This window comes from Arvicola amphibius, chromosome 7, assembly GCF_903992535.2.
Source record: "Arvicola amphibius chromosome 7, mArvAmp1.2, whole genome shotgun sequence".
NCBI lineage: Eukaryota > Metazoa > Chordata > Mammalia > Rodentia > Cricetidae > Arvicola > Arvicola amphibius.
Window position 1 is genome coordinate 14814573 of NC_052053.1, and position 16996 is coordinate 14831568.

At 43.4% G+C, this 16996-nt stretch overlaps 1 protein-coding gene across 3 annotated transcripts in view; it reads right to left on the reverse strand.

Annotated features, from left to right (window-relative positions):
* The window catches only part of Bbs5 (Bardet-Biedl syndrome 5), a 34691-nt gene extending 20823 nt beyond the window's left edge, over positions 1–13868 (reverse strand). For 2 of the 3 annotated variants that reach the window (XM_038338202.1, XM_038338205.1), the window contains exons 1-8: positions 13739–13868; positions 10909–10991; positions 8712–8777; positions 8320–8369; positions 8069–8196; positions 6110–6245; positions 4289–4384; positions 802–864 (exon numbers count right to left, since the gene is read on the reverse strand). In XM_038338202.1, coding sequence (XP_038194130.1) covers positions 802–864; positions 4289–4384; positions 6110–6245; positions 8069–8196; positions 8320–8369; positions 8712–8777; positions 10909–10991; positions 13739–13797 — 681 coding nt within the window. In that variant the 5' untranslated portion in view covers positions 13798–13868. Of the gene's footprint in view, positions 1–801; positions 865–4288; positions 4385–6109; positions 6246–8068; positions 8197–8319; positions 8370–8711; positions 8778–10908; positions 10992–12851; positions 13003–13738 lie in introns of all 3 variants that reach the window. The other variant, XM_038338203.1, reaches the window with a different exon arrangement.
* Positions 13869–16996: the final 3128 nt, after the last annotated feature.

Here is a 16996-nt window from a genome sequence, read left to right on the forward strand (position 1 = left end):
ATGAGCCGGGCGGTGGTGGCGCACGCCTTTAATCCCAGCACTCGGGAGGCAGAGGCAGGCGGATCTCTGTGAGGTCGAGACCAGCCTGGTCTACAAGAGCTAGCTCCAGGACAGGCTCTAAAGCTGCAGAGAAACCCTGTCTCGAAAAACCAAAAAAAAAAAAAAAGTTTCAAATGTGCTTTTGCAAAAACACCACATAAGGAGTAGACAGCAGTTCATAATCTGATACTGTTCAGTCTGTGGGAATATAAAATCTCGGCGTATATATGCTTCTCTACACATTCCTGTTTCTCAAAGCAAGTGTGGGTCAAACAAACCCAGGATGAAAATACAGCTCCATTCTTATGAGCTTCAAGATTCTGGAGAAGGTGCTTAACCCCTGTGGGCCTCGGGATCCTGGACGGTAAGAAGGGAAAACAGCCATTTCATGGAGTTATTAGATTGAGAGAATGTATGAAATATGTTGACCTAGCACAGTGATTTCCCTCATAATTTCATTAATATAATGATGATAATGATTTTATCCACCTGAAGAGGAAACTGGCAGAGAGTAAAACGGTGCCCACACCTACAATCCTAGCACTTAGAAGGCTGATGCTGAAGTTCCTGAGGTTGTGGTCGCAAACACATAGGAAAAATTTTTTCGATGGAGACAATTACTGTAAGATTTCAAACACTTCATAGATCTCCATGTTATAGCTGATATTCTTGCAAGTAAACTGGTTACTATAGACTAACAACTAAAAACCTAGCCACACAGTTAAAAATGTATCAGTTTAATAAAAATGTAAAATATCTTACCTGCTGAGAGCTTTCTATGACAAGAGCCAAACCAAATTTTGAATCTCTAATCTTTATTGAACGCTATATGAAATGAAAAAGAAAAAACACACATTTTTATTATCTAATAGCAGTGACTCTTTAATACACATCTATTTTAATTACGTATTGTGCTGCAGCCCTGGCTTCTGAAAAAGGGTCTTATACCTCAGGCTGGCCTGGAATTCTGGGAAATCCTCCTACCTTAACTTACCTTAGTGTGAGCTAGCACATCTACTTTTGCCAAAGAATTATTCTTTATCGACTAAAAGGCAGACGCCCCTCTACCACAGGGGTCAGAAAACGACAAGACTCCTAGTGAAGACAGATGGCCAGTCGACAAAACCCTGTACAGAAGACAACCATGGAGAGCCACCCGATTCCGATATTCCTGACTGCTACTGTCGATGGGTTGTCTGAATATTTTACACAAAAGGCCAGCGATTTTCAGTTATTAGGAGCCAGTGACTTTCCTGGCTCCTAAAACAAGGTTAAAGTTATATATGCCATTCTGTTTCTCACACCTTGCTCTGGTTAGGTTTTTTTTTTTTTATTTTGTTTTTGTTTTTTGTGTTTTCCGAGACAGGGTTTTTCTGTAGCATTGGGGCCTGTCCTGGAACTAATTTTGTAGACCAGGCTGGCCTCAAACTCACAGAGATCCACTTGTTTCTGCCTGCCTCCCAAGTGCTGGGATTAAAGGCCTGCGCCACCACCACCACCCGGCTCTGGTTAGTTTTTTGTCAAACCGACAAAAGTTTGGGTCATCTGGGAAGAGACCACCTGAACTGAGAGATCATACCGGCCTGCTGCCAAGCCTGTATGGCATTCCCATAATCCATGATTGGTATGAGAGGGCCCTGCTCATTGTGCATGGTGCTATCGGGGCAGGCGGTCCTGGATTCTACAAGAAACCAGGCTGAGCCAGCTATGAGGGTTCTAGCCCGTAAGCCGCAGCCCCCATGGCCTTTGTATCAGCTCCTGCCTCCAGGTTCCTGTCTTGTTTGAGTTCCTGCCCTCACTTCCCTCAGGGATGGACTGTGCTGTAGAACCATAAGCTAAAACAAACCCCTTCCTCCCGAAGTTGATTTTGGTCAGGGTGTTTTAACAGCAACAGAATCCCTAACTTGGATTTGTGCCAACCTATGGGGTACTGCTGTGACAGACCTGACCATGTGTCTTTGGGAGGACTACGGTGGCATTTGGACTTTGGGCTAGAAAAGCCACCAAGTGCTCAAAGCGTAACGGACTGTTTTCTCTGGGAGCAAGTGAAGTGATGTGGGCACAAATCCTTTGCTCCCCAAGTTGCTTTTGGTCACGGTGTTTCATCCCAGCGACAGAAAACTAAGACAAACGTTAATCTCGACCTGTCTATCTAAACAAGTGACAAAGGCTGGTCAGACGGTGCGCACGCACGCACACACAAACACACACACAGCGCTGGGACTGTGGAGCCATGGCTGAGGCTGGAGCTGAAGCTGGGGTATGACTCCTAAGTGACAAGCTGCAATGTATCATATTGCAAGCTGTTTGGTTCAGGCTGAACTCATTCCAGAAGTCGCATTTGGCAACTCTATTCTTAAACAACAACAACAAAATTCCATCTGAAGACCAGAAAGCACAAGGTTGTTCACTACTCAGTAAATATTCAGCACAACAGGGGTCAGGCTAGGTAAGCTGCAGCCACATAAAGGAGCAGAGAGCAGCAGCAAACAATGCATGGGGGCGTGACTCTGTAACCCCGACACTTGGGTGGGTGTAGCACGAGGATTGCTGTGAATTTGAGGCCCTTCCTGGACGGCATGGTGAGTTCCATCAGTGAGGACTATAGAGTCTCTGCCTCAAAAAACATCCCACACTAAACAAAACCAAGCAATAAACAATACAGCCATCAATTTATCAAGCATCCGTATGTTGACACCCAGCCTTGACAATTGACTATTTCTGTCTGGAGACGCAGCTCAGTGGTGTAGTACTTGTCTACTTTGTACAAGGCCCTGGGTTTGATCTGCAATACTGCAAACAAAACAGATGATCGTGTTTCTTTAGATTTCCTTCCTATCAAACTCTATGACTATCCATTTAATGTGCTGCTTCCTCTGCCAGAATGATGCTCCTCAACAGCAGGGCTGTGTGCTAGCTCACGGTCTTGACTGTTGATCACGGAGCACAAAGTGATACTGTTTTAGTGAGGGCTTATGCTGTGATAAACACCATGACCAAAAGCAAGCTCGGGAGGAAAGGGTTATTTCAGTTCCTGTGTCCTGATCGTAGTCCATCACGAAGGGAAGCCAGGGCAGGAGCTGGAGGCAGGACTAAAGCACAGGCCAAGGAGGACTGTTGCTTAGTGGCTAACTCCTTTTTTCCTAATCTTTATTTACGTGTATGATCATCTATCTGTGTGTATGCCATGTATGTGCCTTTGGAGGGTGTCGGATCCCCAGAAGCTGGAGTAATAGGCGATTGTGAGCTAACTGCTATTAGGACTAGGAACTGAACTGGGGTCCTCAGAAAGAGCAGCAAGCACTCTTAACCACTGAAGCCGTTTGTTGTGGAATAATCCTTCTGTACACTGTGAAAATGTGTTGCTCCCATTGTTAATTAAAAAGCTGACTGCCTGATAGGCAGGATTTGGGGGGGCAAAGAGAATGCTGGGAAGAAGGGCAGAGTCTGAGGAGTTTCGAGCTAGATGCAGCGGGAACAGGATGTGTAGAAAATGAGATGATGGGTTCATTTAAGTTGTAAGAGCCGGCTGGAGACAGGCCTAAGCTGTCTGCTGAGCATTTATTTAAGTCTCTGAGTGGTTATTTGGAACTGGTAGGACAGAAAACTCTGCCTACAGATGTTCTTTTTCTTTCAGCGTTGGGGACTGAACCCAGGGTTTTGAACATAATAGCAAGAAGGTACTATCAGTGAGTTACACCCCCAGTCCTTCAGTCCTTTCTCTTTCCTTTTCTGTTTTTGAAACATGGTCTCACTATGTCACCTTGGTTGGTCTGGAATTTGCTAGGTATACTAGGCCTGAACTTGGGGAAATCCTACCTTTGTTGTTCTAGTGTTGGAACTAAAAATATCTACTCTGCCTGATTTATAAATACCTTAAGCCTTTTCTCTGTTAAAATAACAAAATCAACATTTTAAAAATTTGCTTTTATTTACTTATTTTAACTATACTTTAAAATTATATTTATTTCCTTTTTATTTATCTGGGGAGGGACACTTGTGTATGCCAAAGTTTGTAAGAGTACGGAGATCAGAAAACAACCCACAGAGTTGGCTGTCCTTCCGCCATGTGGGTCATCGGGACTGAACTCGGGTTTGGTGGCAAGCACCTCAACCTGTGCCATCTTACTAGCCCCCAAAGCATGCTAAAAAGGAAAAAAACCCAGAACTCATATAACTCCAAACATCCAGTTATTAACTATACTAATACTCTAAATTTAAAGGCGGTAACCAAAATGCAGGAACTTACAATCTGCAGATATGGTATGCTGACATTAAAACTGTCGTTCATGTTTGCATGCCACACAATCCTCACGTTGGTAATAAAAAAAGTTCCTAAATTTCCCTGCAGAAGAGAGAGGCACATCAATGACTGTTTGTATTCCCAGTCTGTTTTCTAAGACCCAGAATAATTCTGATTATCCCAGCAGTAGATTAACACAAGAAGTTAGTATTATGGACTATATATTATATTATATAGTGACTCTACTATTTATAGGCTGGCACAATTAGATGAGTGAATGCCTGGACCCTGGTATCATTAAGCAATAGAACACAAGTACAATTAAAACATCAAAGTTAGTATATCTGTCTGAGAACAAAGTTCTTTTTAAAATTTTAAAAATTTATTGTGTGTGTGCATATGTGTGGAGTTCACAGGACACTCTCTGGAGTGAGGTTTTTCTGGCCACCTTACGGGATCTGGGAATCAAATTCAGGATATCAAGGCTGTACGCAAGCATCTCTATCCACTGAGCCATTTCAATGACCAAAAAAAAAATTCTATTTGGTATATTTTGTCAAATGTAAATAGGGAATTTGAATAAATAACCCATGTTTTTGCTTTTTTTTTAAACACACCTTAGCCAGGTGGTGATGGCCCATGCACTTTAATCCCAGCACTCAGGAGGCAGTGGTAGGCATCTATCTTTGGGAGTCTGAGGCTAGCCTGGTCTACAGAGTAAGTTCCAGGACAGCCAGGGCTACAAAGAGAAACTCTGTCTTGAAAAATATCAATTAAACAAGTAAACAAAAAGCAACCTCTGCCTCTTGAGTGTTGGAGGTAGGCTGTGGCACCAACCTATACAACTGCGTACATGTGGATATGCACAAGTGAGCGTTAGTGTCCATGGGGGCCAGAGGGACTGATCTCCCTGGAGCTAGTGGCTGTGAGTTAGGGGATCTGAAGCCCAGTACTCAGCTGAAGAAGCCGAGTTCTTGGGCAGACTGGATTATATAATAAGACCGTGTCTCAAAGCTAAGCACACACACAGGATAAAAGGTCTTTGTGGAGCCAGGTGGTGGTGTGGCGCACGCCTTTATTCTCAGCACTCAGGAGGCAGAGACAGGTGGATCTCTGTGAGTTCAAGGCCAGCCTGGTCTACAGAGCTAGTTCCAGGACAGGCTACAAAGCTATACAGAGAAACCCTGTCTTGCAAAAACCAATAAACAAACAAACAAACAAACAAAATAATAAATAAATAAGGTCTCAGTGGAACTGGGTGTATGCTTATAAACCCTGAGACTCAGAGAACAGAACTAGGTGGGTTCTCCACACATGGTGAGTGCCAGGGGTACTTCTGTCAGTCCACACCAGGGCTCGCCTCTGCCCGTGTGTCAGAGTGATGAATTGGTGCATGGACAAGTATGACTCCGTGTTTCTCACCCATGGAGAGAGCAGCCTGAACAAGATCATGGCTGAGGCCCACTGCCCTTGTCGGTTCTCTACAGAACAGAAGCCGATATAAAGACCACGAAGGTGGTGGCGCACGCCTTTAATCCCTGCACTCGGGAGGCAGAGGCAGGCGGATCTCTGAGTTCGAGGCCAGCCTGGTCTACAAGAGCTAGTTCCAGGACAGGCTCTAGAAACTACAGGGAAACCCTGTCTCGAAAAACAAAAAAAAAACAAAAAAAAAACAAACAAAAAAAAAAAGATCACGAAAGTTAGAATATAACTTAAAGCTGTAGTGTATCCACATCTCTAATGCTGACTTTAACAATTACACCCACCCAACGATGAGTGGGAAGTGGCTGCTGAGACAGCCCCAGAAGTCATCCCTTTACACAGTACCTGGTCGCTGGATAAATTCCAAACACCGTTGATCTTATCGTACACGTGCTCTTGTGGTAACAGCCTCAGCTGCTTGTTTTGAATGACTGCACTTCTCAGTTTAAAGTCACGGTACATTTTAGATGTCTCATATGCTCTACAGAAAAGGCGAAAACAAAGACCCATGACTCCAAACAGAAGCTGCGGAGCTGCGAGGATACGTTTACTCGTCTACTAGAGACATCGTGGTTAATGCTCCAAGATTTCACTCAGTCATTATGCTGAATTCAAACAGTCTCCACCTGGCTGTTGTAGCACATGCCTATTAGCTCATCACCTGGGAGGCTGAGGCAGGAGAACTGTCTGTTGACAGTTTGAGGCCATCCTGGACAACCTACTGAGTTCTAGTCCAGCCTGGGCTATAGAGACCATTTCAAAAAACAAAACAAAACTCCAAAGAACAAAACAATAGTTTCCCTTTCAGTGAGGATGAGCAGTTCTAGCTTCCCATCCCGGAGGCAGGACGACACTGACACATTTACTGCAGTGCCCACTCCTTCATTTCCCAGTGTTAGTCAAAGTTGCCAGTGCTCTCTGGACACAGGCAAAGGTCCAGTTAGTATTTTCACTATGACCTGAAAATATTATGCTTGTATCTATCCATGTATAGAAAACTCTATGTCAATGCTAAAGAGCATCGAGGGCAGAGAGGTAAAGGGAGAAAAAAAACCCAAAATCTGTTTTTCCCTTAGTTAGGATTCTGTTCCATTGTTAAGCAGTAGAGTTTGAGCATCCTGTCTATATATCTTAATTTCATTTAGGTCATTATCATCAAGACATAGCCAGTTAAAGAACAGAACTGCTTACACTATTCATTTAGGAAGCAACAAAGTGTTTTTGTTTTATTTTTCACATTTGTGTGTGTGTGTGTGTGTGTGTGTGTGTGTGTATGCACGCACGCGCGCGCGTGCATACCACAGTACATGTGCAGAGACCAGAAGCAACTTGTGGCAGTTGGTTTTCTCTTGCCATGTCGGTTCTGGACACAGAACTTGGGTCATCAGGCTTGGCAGGAAGCACATTTACCTGCTGAGCCATCTTGCAGGCCCAGAACACAATATTTTTATATTATTAATAGAAAGCAGCTTCTATGCTCCCTTCATAAACCACTTCAAGCTTTTCATTTTATCGTATTCTTAAAAATTAGATGTCGGCTTTGAACTTACTATGTATTCTAGTCTTGGTCACAGTACTTATTAAAACAAACAAAGAACTATGATTTAAGCGTTTGACTATAAAAATTGAAAACTATATGTTGTTACTATAGTGCTGGGGATGGCACCCAAGACCTTGACTATGCTAGGCAGGTGCTCAGCATCGAGCTGTCCCTCACATAAACTGAGACAAACACTTGTACATAGATGGCCAGAGAAGCATGACTAATAATCCGAATAATTATAAAGAAAAATTGCTTAGGGAAAACACCTGAATGTCTATTTGTATTTCTCAAAATCTTTTAAACTCACTACATGAAATTTTTTATCTTTGTAAATAATTTAGTAAAATCTTTCCAATAGTCTTCCATTTTACAAAGAGTAGCAATATGTAGTCCAGGATGGCCCGAACCCCCCAATCTCCCTGCTTTACCCTCTAGAGCGCTGGGATTACAAGTGTGCACCACTACGCCTGGGACCTTACACACTTTATTCTTTCAAGGTGCTCTATATATGATAATGCAGTGTATTGTTCTAAATAACTGGGATATATGATAATAAAGTATATTATTCTAAATACCTGGGATATATGATAACGAAGTGTATTATTCTAAATACCTGAGATATAAGATAATGAAGTGTATTATTCTAAATACCTTGGATATTTGCAACTAGAAGATATTGTTGTACATCTAAATTTCATCCTTTATACCATTTACATCAAAATAATTTGACATATTCAAAAATCTGTGAGGGGCTTCTGTACCTGTGCACAGCGATCACAGAAGTAAAAAGTCTAGGGCTTCCAGGAACCAGATTTGTGAAAATAAACTCAAATCGGGTGGCGTTACATTTTGTCAGCATATAAAGAGCTTCAGTTTGGCCTCGTAGTTTCTGTAAGGACAAATTTATCAAAAAGTTCAGAGTTAAAGCGCAAGTTTCCATTTAAGATGGAAGCAAGCCTTAACTTTAATGTTTTCCACCATACATCACTTCACTGGGACTTTTCAGACTTACGGAGTTAGTAGTTCTTGTTGTAATATTCAATATGCAGTTGTAACCAATAGCTAAAATTGAAAACAAGACAAAGAATATAAGGAGTATGATATTGTAAATGGACAAACATAATACAGTAAAAAAAAATTTAAACCTAAAACTTTAAAGCTTTGAAAATTAAACATGAGCAAAAGTACAACTTTTAAAGTTCTTATGAGAGAAGTTCAAATTGAAGTTAGGGATAGAGCTCAGTGGACAGAGCTCTCGGCAAAAATGAAGCTTACCACTGAGCTTCGTCGTCAGAACTTTAGATTTTTGTGTTTTTGTCTGTTTTAAATACAAAATCCACCATCAACACTCCTGAAAAATTAATTTTTTTCCCCTTTAGCATCTTATTTAAGAAGAATACTTACAAAGATTGACTCTGGGTAATGCCAAGGAATGCCAGATGATTCTTAAGTTTGTTACTAAGAGTCGACCTAAAGGCAAAGCAAGGAAGAAGAGATTAGCTGAAGGCCCTTTTCAGAGCACAGAGTGAGGCGGGAATGGGAGCTGTGGCTCAACAGCCTGAGGGTTGATGCCCAACACTTGTTTCAGCTGCATCCTGCGATCCAGATGCTCAGACTGAGCCTGGTGTTGCTGCATCCTATGATCCAAGAGCTCAAGGGACTGAAGCTCAAGGCCAATACTAGCTGCACACCAACTCTGAGGTCAGTCTGGTTTAGATGATTTAAAAAAACATGAGTACAGGTTGGGCAAGGTAGCACCTGCTACCATGACTTGCCTGTTACGATGAACTCTACCCTGGAACTGAGAGATGGAAGAGACCCTTCCTTCCCTAAGTTCCTTTTGTCCCGTTCATTGCCACAGAAACGAGAAATGCAATACACAAGTGCCATATGAGCGGCTCTTAGCGGTCTCATTTTGTGTGCCTGTGTTTTTGTGTTTGTGGATGCACACATTTGCAGAGAACATGGGGGAGCATCAGGTGGCCTCCTCTACCACTCTCCAAGCCCCACTGATGCTCCTATGCCAGCCTGCCCCAGTGCATAGGAAGCACTCTTAAGTGCTGAGCCATTGCTCCATCCCAACAGTGCTCACTCAAACATGCACTTATACAGCAATCCTGCTAGTGGTACAGGCAAGAAAGGTTGACTGCAAAGTAGAAGTTCTTTGGTGCTAGACCAAGAAGTTCAGAGTTAATCCTACTAGCAATAAAACTGAGTTGGGGGGGCTGGAGAGATGGCTCAGCGGTTAAGAGCACTGGCTGTTCTTCCAGAGGACCTGGGTTCAATTCCCAGCACCCACATGACAGCTAGCAACTCTCTGTAACTCCAGTTTCTGGGGATCTGATACCTTCACACCAATCCACATAAAATAAAGTTAAATAAATTATTAAAGTGAATAAATAAAACATTTTAAATTACATTTATTATTTTCAAAAACTGAGTTGGAGTTTAGGCTTAAAATAAATTTTAAGAAGAGTTGGCGTAGTAGCGCATGCCTCTATTTAATCCAGCACTGTGGAGGCTAAGAGCAAGACAGGTAGATCTTCATGAGTTCCAGGCCACCACCAGACATGGCTACATAGTGAGACACTATCTCAAAAGGAGAGAGAAGGCCTGGCATGGTGCGGCACACCTTTAATACTAGTACTCGATACTTTAGTACTTGGTACTTGATACTCTAGTACTTTATACTTAATACTTCAGTACTTGAGAAGCAGTTTTATCTCTTGAGTTTGAGGTTAGCCTGGCCTACAACAAGAGTCCCAGGACAGCCAGGGCTATAGAGAGAGACCTTTCTCAGAAGAATCAAAAACAAGAAAAAGAAAGGAAGGAAGGAAGGAAGGAAGGAAGGAAGGAAGAAAGAAAGGAAGGAAGGAAAGAAAAAAGAAAAGAGAGGATGTTGTGGTTTAAATAGGTATGGACCTCTTAGATTCATGTGTTTGAATGCTTAGCCTATAGAACAGTAATGAGATTTTAGGTCCAGTTGGTTGCACACTGACCACTGGCTGTTTTGTTTTTAGCTTCAGGCAATTTGATTTGGGAAGGATGCTAGAGTCCAGCCATAGCTGTTTCTCAGTGGCCCTGGGGGGGTGGTGGTTTCCCACAGGACTTTCTGCTACTTGACAGACAGACAGACTTCTCAGTGTAGCACTAATGTTTGTTCTCTTTGTACATGTCTACTTCTATCTTCAATCTGAGGGGGCTATGCAGTACTTCAGGATTAAGGTGAACTGTGGCTACAGATTCTACAGCCAAGAATATTTAATGGTCATCACTCTGCATTCTTTTAGTGGGAGGTAGATCCAAGGGCAGGAACTAGTCTATGATGCTTACAAACAAGGTTGCTGGAGCTTTAACCATTATACTAAAAAAATCTCATGTCATGGGAATCCAGACTCATTAATGACGGGCTAATGCTGAGGGAGAATCGGTGTTTCCTATCTGTAGGATTAATACCTACCTTTTCCTCTGTTGGAGAAAATCTGTGGACTTCACTGTTTTCTTCTCACAATTGCATTTAAATATGATGCTTTTTCTCCAGCTAATGTGAATCAACACATATAAATTAAACTACAAATAAATAAAACTCAAATCTACTCACCTCTATCCCCATTATTTCCTTTTGTGTCTTCAATCGAATCTAAACAGTCAATAAGGACTTCTCCGGGTCTTGTTTTCATCTGTCTAAAATAAACATAAAAGAGTGCCGGTTATAATTTCACCTCTGTTAGCAATCTACTCAGGGAAGAGAGGCGTAGGGCAGACAATAGTGTAATGAACGCAACACTGAGTGCTCATGCAGTTGAAAATAACTTCCAGACCCTGGGGTATCGAGGGCCTTTGGGGGGGTCCAGCTCCAGGGTCCTCTTCAGAGTCCAGATGAGATGCTACAGGAAATGAAAGAAACTTTCTGTCTCTGAGGGCGAATGAATTCTCTCACACTGTGCTGTTCCAAACAAGTCTCTTTTATTCTTCTGCTTCTACTCTAATTCTCATGTCCTAATTCTAATTCTAGCTTCTTCTCTATCCTAGGAACTCTCTCTCTCTCACTTGGGCCTTGAAGCAATGACAAAAATTACAAGAGTTACCTCTCATTGGTCAAAAGCACATTCGTAGGGTAAATGATAAGGAGCTAAGCCATTTACCATGGCAACACAAGGCTCCAAGGTTTGAGGAGTAAGACTGTGACCAGACCAAGGGTGGGGCACAATGCCCAGTGACAAACTTTGCGATGAAGGTCTATTGTCGGCAGTCTTGGAAAGCGAAGAACTGGCATGCTTTCCTTAGGGTGCTTTGTGTAGCAACCTTGGTTAGACATCTGTAACTCTGACCTTGTGCACAGCTGTAAAGTTTTAAACTTATGATCTGTTTACAAAAAGCCTTTAGTCTAGTTTGAATTTGTGCTGAGGTAAAAAATGTGCTAATTGTGTGCAGTTAGTCTGAGCCAAAGGAACAAAGCAGGCTCATAAGTGTCTACAGTCCTCCTGGGACAATGGATCTAGTTATAAAGCATGCCCTAGTATATTTTCTATATATCAAAATTATACAGATAAATGAAAAGTCATCCTCTTGACCACTCACAGACATATGTGTGCCCAATTGATGTAATGTTTTCACAAGATAAATACACAAGCAGTGGGAAAACACCGAAAGCTGTTCTTAGGGAAGAAATGAAGTGGCACATGAGAGGAATTACAGATACAGGCAACGGTTTTCAGAGTCAGTGGTTCTGTAAGCCTTGCTAGACAGGATTATCTCCATCAGAGTCTGGTGGGTTGACACCTGAAATGCCAACTGCCATATGCTGTATACCTCCACGGCCTCTGACACTGGGAGTCAGTGAGACCTCAACTGACCAGGGCCACTTGGGAGTCAGCTAGGTCCAGAACTGGAGTCTTGGATAACTAAAAGAAAAAGAGTAAAGAGTACATGACTGAAAAACAGGCGCAAGAAAGGTAAGAGAGTTGGCCAGGGCCAGGTGGTGGTGGCGCATGCCTTTAATCCCAGCACTCAGGAGACAGAGGCAGGCAGATCTCTGTGAGTTCGAGGCCAGCCTGGTCTACAGAGTGAGTTCCAGGAGAGCCAGGGCTGTTGCACAGAGAAATCCTGTCTTGAAAAACAAAAGAGAGAGAGAGAGAGAGAGAGAGAGAGAGAGAGAGAGAGAGAGAGAGAGCGAGAGAGAGAGCAGGCAACAAAGAGAACTGAGTTGTTAGAGAAGTACAGTTGGGTGACTGAGGAGACAAGCTATCGAAGAATCCGGAACTCCACGATAGAATGATATGATAGGATGTTGTCTGTGGACAACAGACAACTCCCAAGAGGCTTCTAGGTAGAGGAAGGACACCAGGCAGTTATGAAAGGAACGATTTTAAACGGAAGCACCCTCAGGGGCAAGGGATGTAGCTCAGCAAGTAAAGGTGGCTGCCACCAAGACCGATGACCTGAGTTTGATCCCTGGGACCCTAACAAAGGAGAGAACTGACTTCTGCAAGTTAACTTCTGACCAACACACACCTGCACGGGGCACACAAAAAGGACTCTTACTGAGCTATCTCCACGATTCCTTTTGCTCATTTGTCTTGTCACCGCAACTCATCTTCTGCATCCAGAACGAGGACGGATGTGTGATTAGTACTCTCTCTTATTTTTTTGTCTCCATCAGCAAAGTAACCAGCACGTCATAACTGTCTGGTAACTGAAAATGTTTATGAAAAATGGAGTTTTGTTTGGATTAAGAGACACACCCCAACCCACCCCCAGAACTATAGAAAAGCCATAAAGGCTGTGTAACGAGTTACTGTGGGTTGTAATTTTACAAATATTCCTTCCCTTGACTTCATAAAGGAACTAATAACCATGTTAGGCATCCAATTGCCACAAAAACTGAGAAATGTACCAGTATTTCATTTTTCCATTCAAGGACGTACTGTTCATGATAAAACACCATTAGGAAGTTGCTGAGTCGCCACGTATCTATTGATCCTAGAACGTCAGCTTTCATGTTTTCCAACGTTTATTATCTCAGCGCCCCCCACCCCCCGACATCTGGGCAGGAAGGTTTTTAACCATCTTCTCTTTAAAGCATACTCCCCACGAACAGGGCTTCTGTTTAACAGGCACGAAAAGATTTAGATGGAAGCTCAGCCCGGACACAAGGTTTGTGTGGTCGGAAGTTTTGGAGAATTCTCACCCCCACCGCCCTCATTTCACAGTCACACTAGGCGTTCAGAGGCAAGGCTATTCCAGATTTTTGTCCTAGAACCCCGCTTTCGGAAATCCCTGCCCTACGTCCCCTCCACCGCCGGACGCGGAGGGTCACAGCCTGGATGGCTCCCACTCGGGATGGGCAGCGGGCCAGGGCAAGGCCGAGGGCCGCAGGGGACCGCAACTGCGGGGTCTCAGCGGGGTCCCAGCGCGTCGCGGAGACTCACTGCGAGGACACGTCGAAGCGCACGTCGCGGTCCTCCCACAACACGTCCAGCACAGACATAGCGACCGAGGTTCCCCGCCGACGCTGTCCACTGCGGAGGTTCTGCGGCGTCTTGTGGGTTCTAGGGCAACGCGCTGATCTCATCACCGCTTCTACGGCGGGCGCCGAGGCCCAAGGTTCCACCAGGTAGTGCACGCTTTTCCCCCTACTGTCTTGCGTCACTGGATCGGTTTGAGGCGGGAGTCTGAGAGGGTGCTTGAGTTCTGAACCACCTCTCTGGTCTCCGTGCATATTTTTAGCCATTTCAACCTTCCCGCTATTTTTCTACACCATCCAGAAATCTTCATCAAATTACGTTCCTGGTTTGGTGGGAGTCTCACCCTGCCCACCCCGCAGACCCTGGAGGTCCTGACTCTCTTTGGCCACACATTCCAGCCCGAGGCTCAGAGGTCCTACTCTGGTATGGATCACTGCTTCCCCAGATGTGTGCACCCCCAGCCCTTAAGTCTTATTTTACAAGTCAGCTCTGGGGTCCCTCTATTGTGAGCAAACAAAAGACGAGCTCTTTAAACAACGCGCTGTACAGAGCCAGCACGGTATAAACATTTTTGTTTGGCTTTTTTTTTTTTTTTTTTTCTAAAGAGACAAGGTTTCCCTTTGTGGCCTTCCATGCTGGCCTGGAAATAGAACAACTAGCTTCCCTAGTTGGGAATTACAAACATGCATGTTGCCTGGTTTAGAAATACTTTTTTAAAAAGGAATCAAAGTGCTTTCTTTCAGCATGTGACAATTCTTTTTTTTTTTTTTTTTTTTTTTTTTTTTTTTTTTTTTTTTGGTTTTTCGAGACAGGGTTTCTCTATGGCTTTGGAGCCTGTCCTGGAACTAGCTCTGTAGACCAGGCTAGTCTCGAACTCACAGAGATCCGCCTGCCTCTGCCTCCCGAGTGCTGGGATTAAAGGCGTGCGCCACCATGGCCCAGCTGCATGTGACAATTCTTAGTAAACAAAATATTACATAAATTACATATTCACAGAGAGTGGTCTAGGGTTTCCTGGTGTACTTGAGATTTTTCATGGCCACATATGTATAATAATGTGAAAACAGTTGCCTTTTAAATTCTGGTGGGGTCATGGATGCACACTGTGTGTAATTGCGGATGGACGCAGAGAGAAGACTCCAGTTGCTGTTTGCTTTCTCCCAGACAGCGTTTCAGGGTGTATGCCACATTGATTGTCCTGGAACTTACTATGGCGACCAGAGTGGCTGTGAACTCACATCAACCCTCCTACTTTAACTTCAGAATGTTGTTATTAGACATGGGGGCCATTCTACCCGTTGTTTAATGGGCTAGGGCGTTTTGGCTTTAGGATTTATTATCCTTCAAATCCTATTAACATTGTTCATGTCTCTGCCTCAGCCTCCTGGATACTGGGATTATGGTGTGAACCACCATGCTCACCTTTTCAAAGTTAAAAGAGAGAGCGGGTGGGAGGATCTTGCTGTGCAGTCCAGACAGTCTTTGTGGTCCTCATGGTCCTGACTTCAGTGTCCTGGAGTTACAGCCTTGTGCTATCACGCTGGCTGCAGCAGCCTGTTACTAAGCGAGATTTGAAGCAGTTTTGTAAGAGGGGCTGGTTACATGGCTCAGGGTTAAGAGCATCAGCAGCTCTTCCAGAGACACAGGGTTTGGTTCCCAGCACCCATGTGGTGGCTCACAACTGCCTGGAACTCCGGTTCCAAGGGATCTGATGTCCTCTTATGAACACCACAGGCACCAGGCACACCCACGGGACACAGACATCCATGCAAGCAAAACACTCATACTCATAAAATAAAATAAACACAAAATTTTAAAGTTGTGCAAGAATGCAAGATCAATGTTAGTCTCATAAATTTTGAAGAGTATAATTATTTAAAAAGTTACAGCTGGGCAGTGGTGGCTCACGCCTTTAATCTCAGCACTTGGGAGGCAGAGACAGGCGGATCTCTGTGAGTTTGGGGCCAGCCTGGTCTACAAGAGCTAGTTCCAGGACAGGCTCCAAAGCTACAGAGAAACTCTGTCTCAAAAAACAAAACAAAACCCACAACAACAACAACAAAAACCCAAAAAACAAACAAACAAATAAAAAAGTTATGTATATTGCTGGGAGTGGTGGCACACACCTTTAATACTAGCATTTGGGAAGTAGAGACAGGCGGATCTTTGTGAATTCACAAAGCTAACCTGGTCTACATAGTGAGTTCTAGGCCAGGCACTAACTAGTACTAGTTAGTAGTAAAACTCTATCTCAAAAAAAATATTTTTTTGCTCTGTTCAATAATGTGAGTCAATACTGATTGAAATATTTTATCGAAGTATAAATGACATAAGAAATTGAAAATACTTAGTGCATATAATTTGGTGAGTTGGAACATATGTACACCTATGTGTTATCACCACCACAATCAAGATAATAAACAAATTCATTATCTCCAAATGTTTCTCTGTTTCTCTTTGTGAGTTTTGTCTGTTTGATGGTAAGAACACCGAGTATGAACCGTACTCAACAACAATAAGCTTTTGTCTTGTTGGCAGTGACCCAGGGCTTTAGACCTGCTAGGCAAGCGTTCTACCATTGTGCCGTGCTCCTGATCCATGACTTCAACAATGTTTGAGGTGCACAATATCCTTTGGTGGCATGTTGCCTAGCAGCTCTCTGGAACACACTTAGGTTGTTAGATATTTTTGATGTGTGTCTTAACTACGATATAGTCATTAGCATCTATGTGCAAACAACTAATAAATACACATCACGGATACCCGAATAACGCCTTAGTGAAAATTGTTTTAAACTACAGAAGACTAGAGGCGTTGCTCAGTGGTGGAGCATTTCTTTAGCATCACACTGGTACGTGCATGCACACAGTGGTCCCCATTTCACACCTTCAAGTTTAGGCAAAAATAAAATGAAAGATTATAGTTTATATGTAAAAGTTCTGTGGGGGATGATCCTGCTTCGTGGAGGCAGGATTAAGAAACGCTGACTTCTTATTGGTTTGTTTACTTGAAACTCACAGAGATCCACCTGCCCTGGCCTCCTGGGATTAAAGTTGAGTCCCACCACACCTAGAAAATGAGGACTTCTTATTTCACTAAAAAAGGGAATGTGCTGGAGCTGGAGAGATGGCTCAGCGGTTAAGAGCTCTGGCTGCTCTTCCAGAAGACACGAGTTCAATTCCCGGAACCCACATGGTGGCTCACAACCATCTGTAACATGTA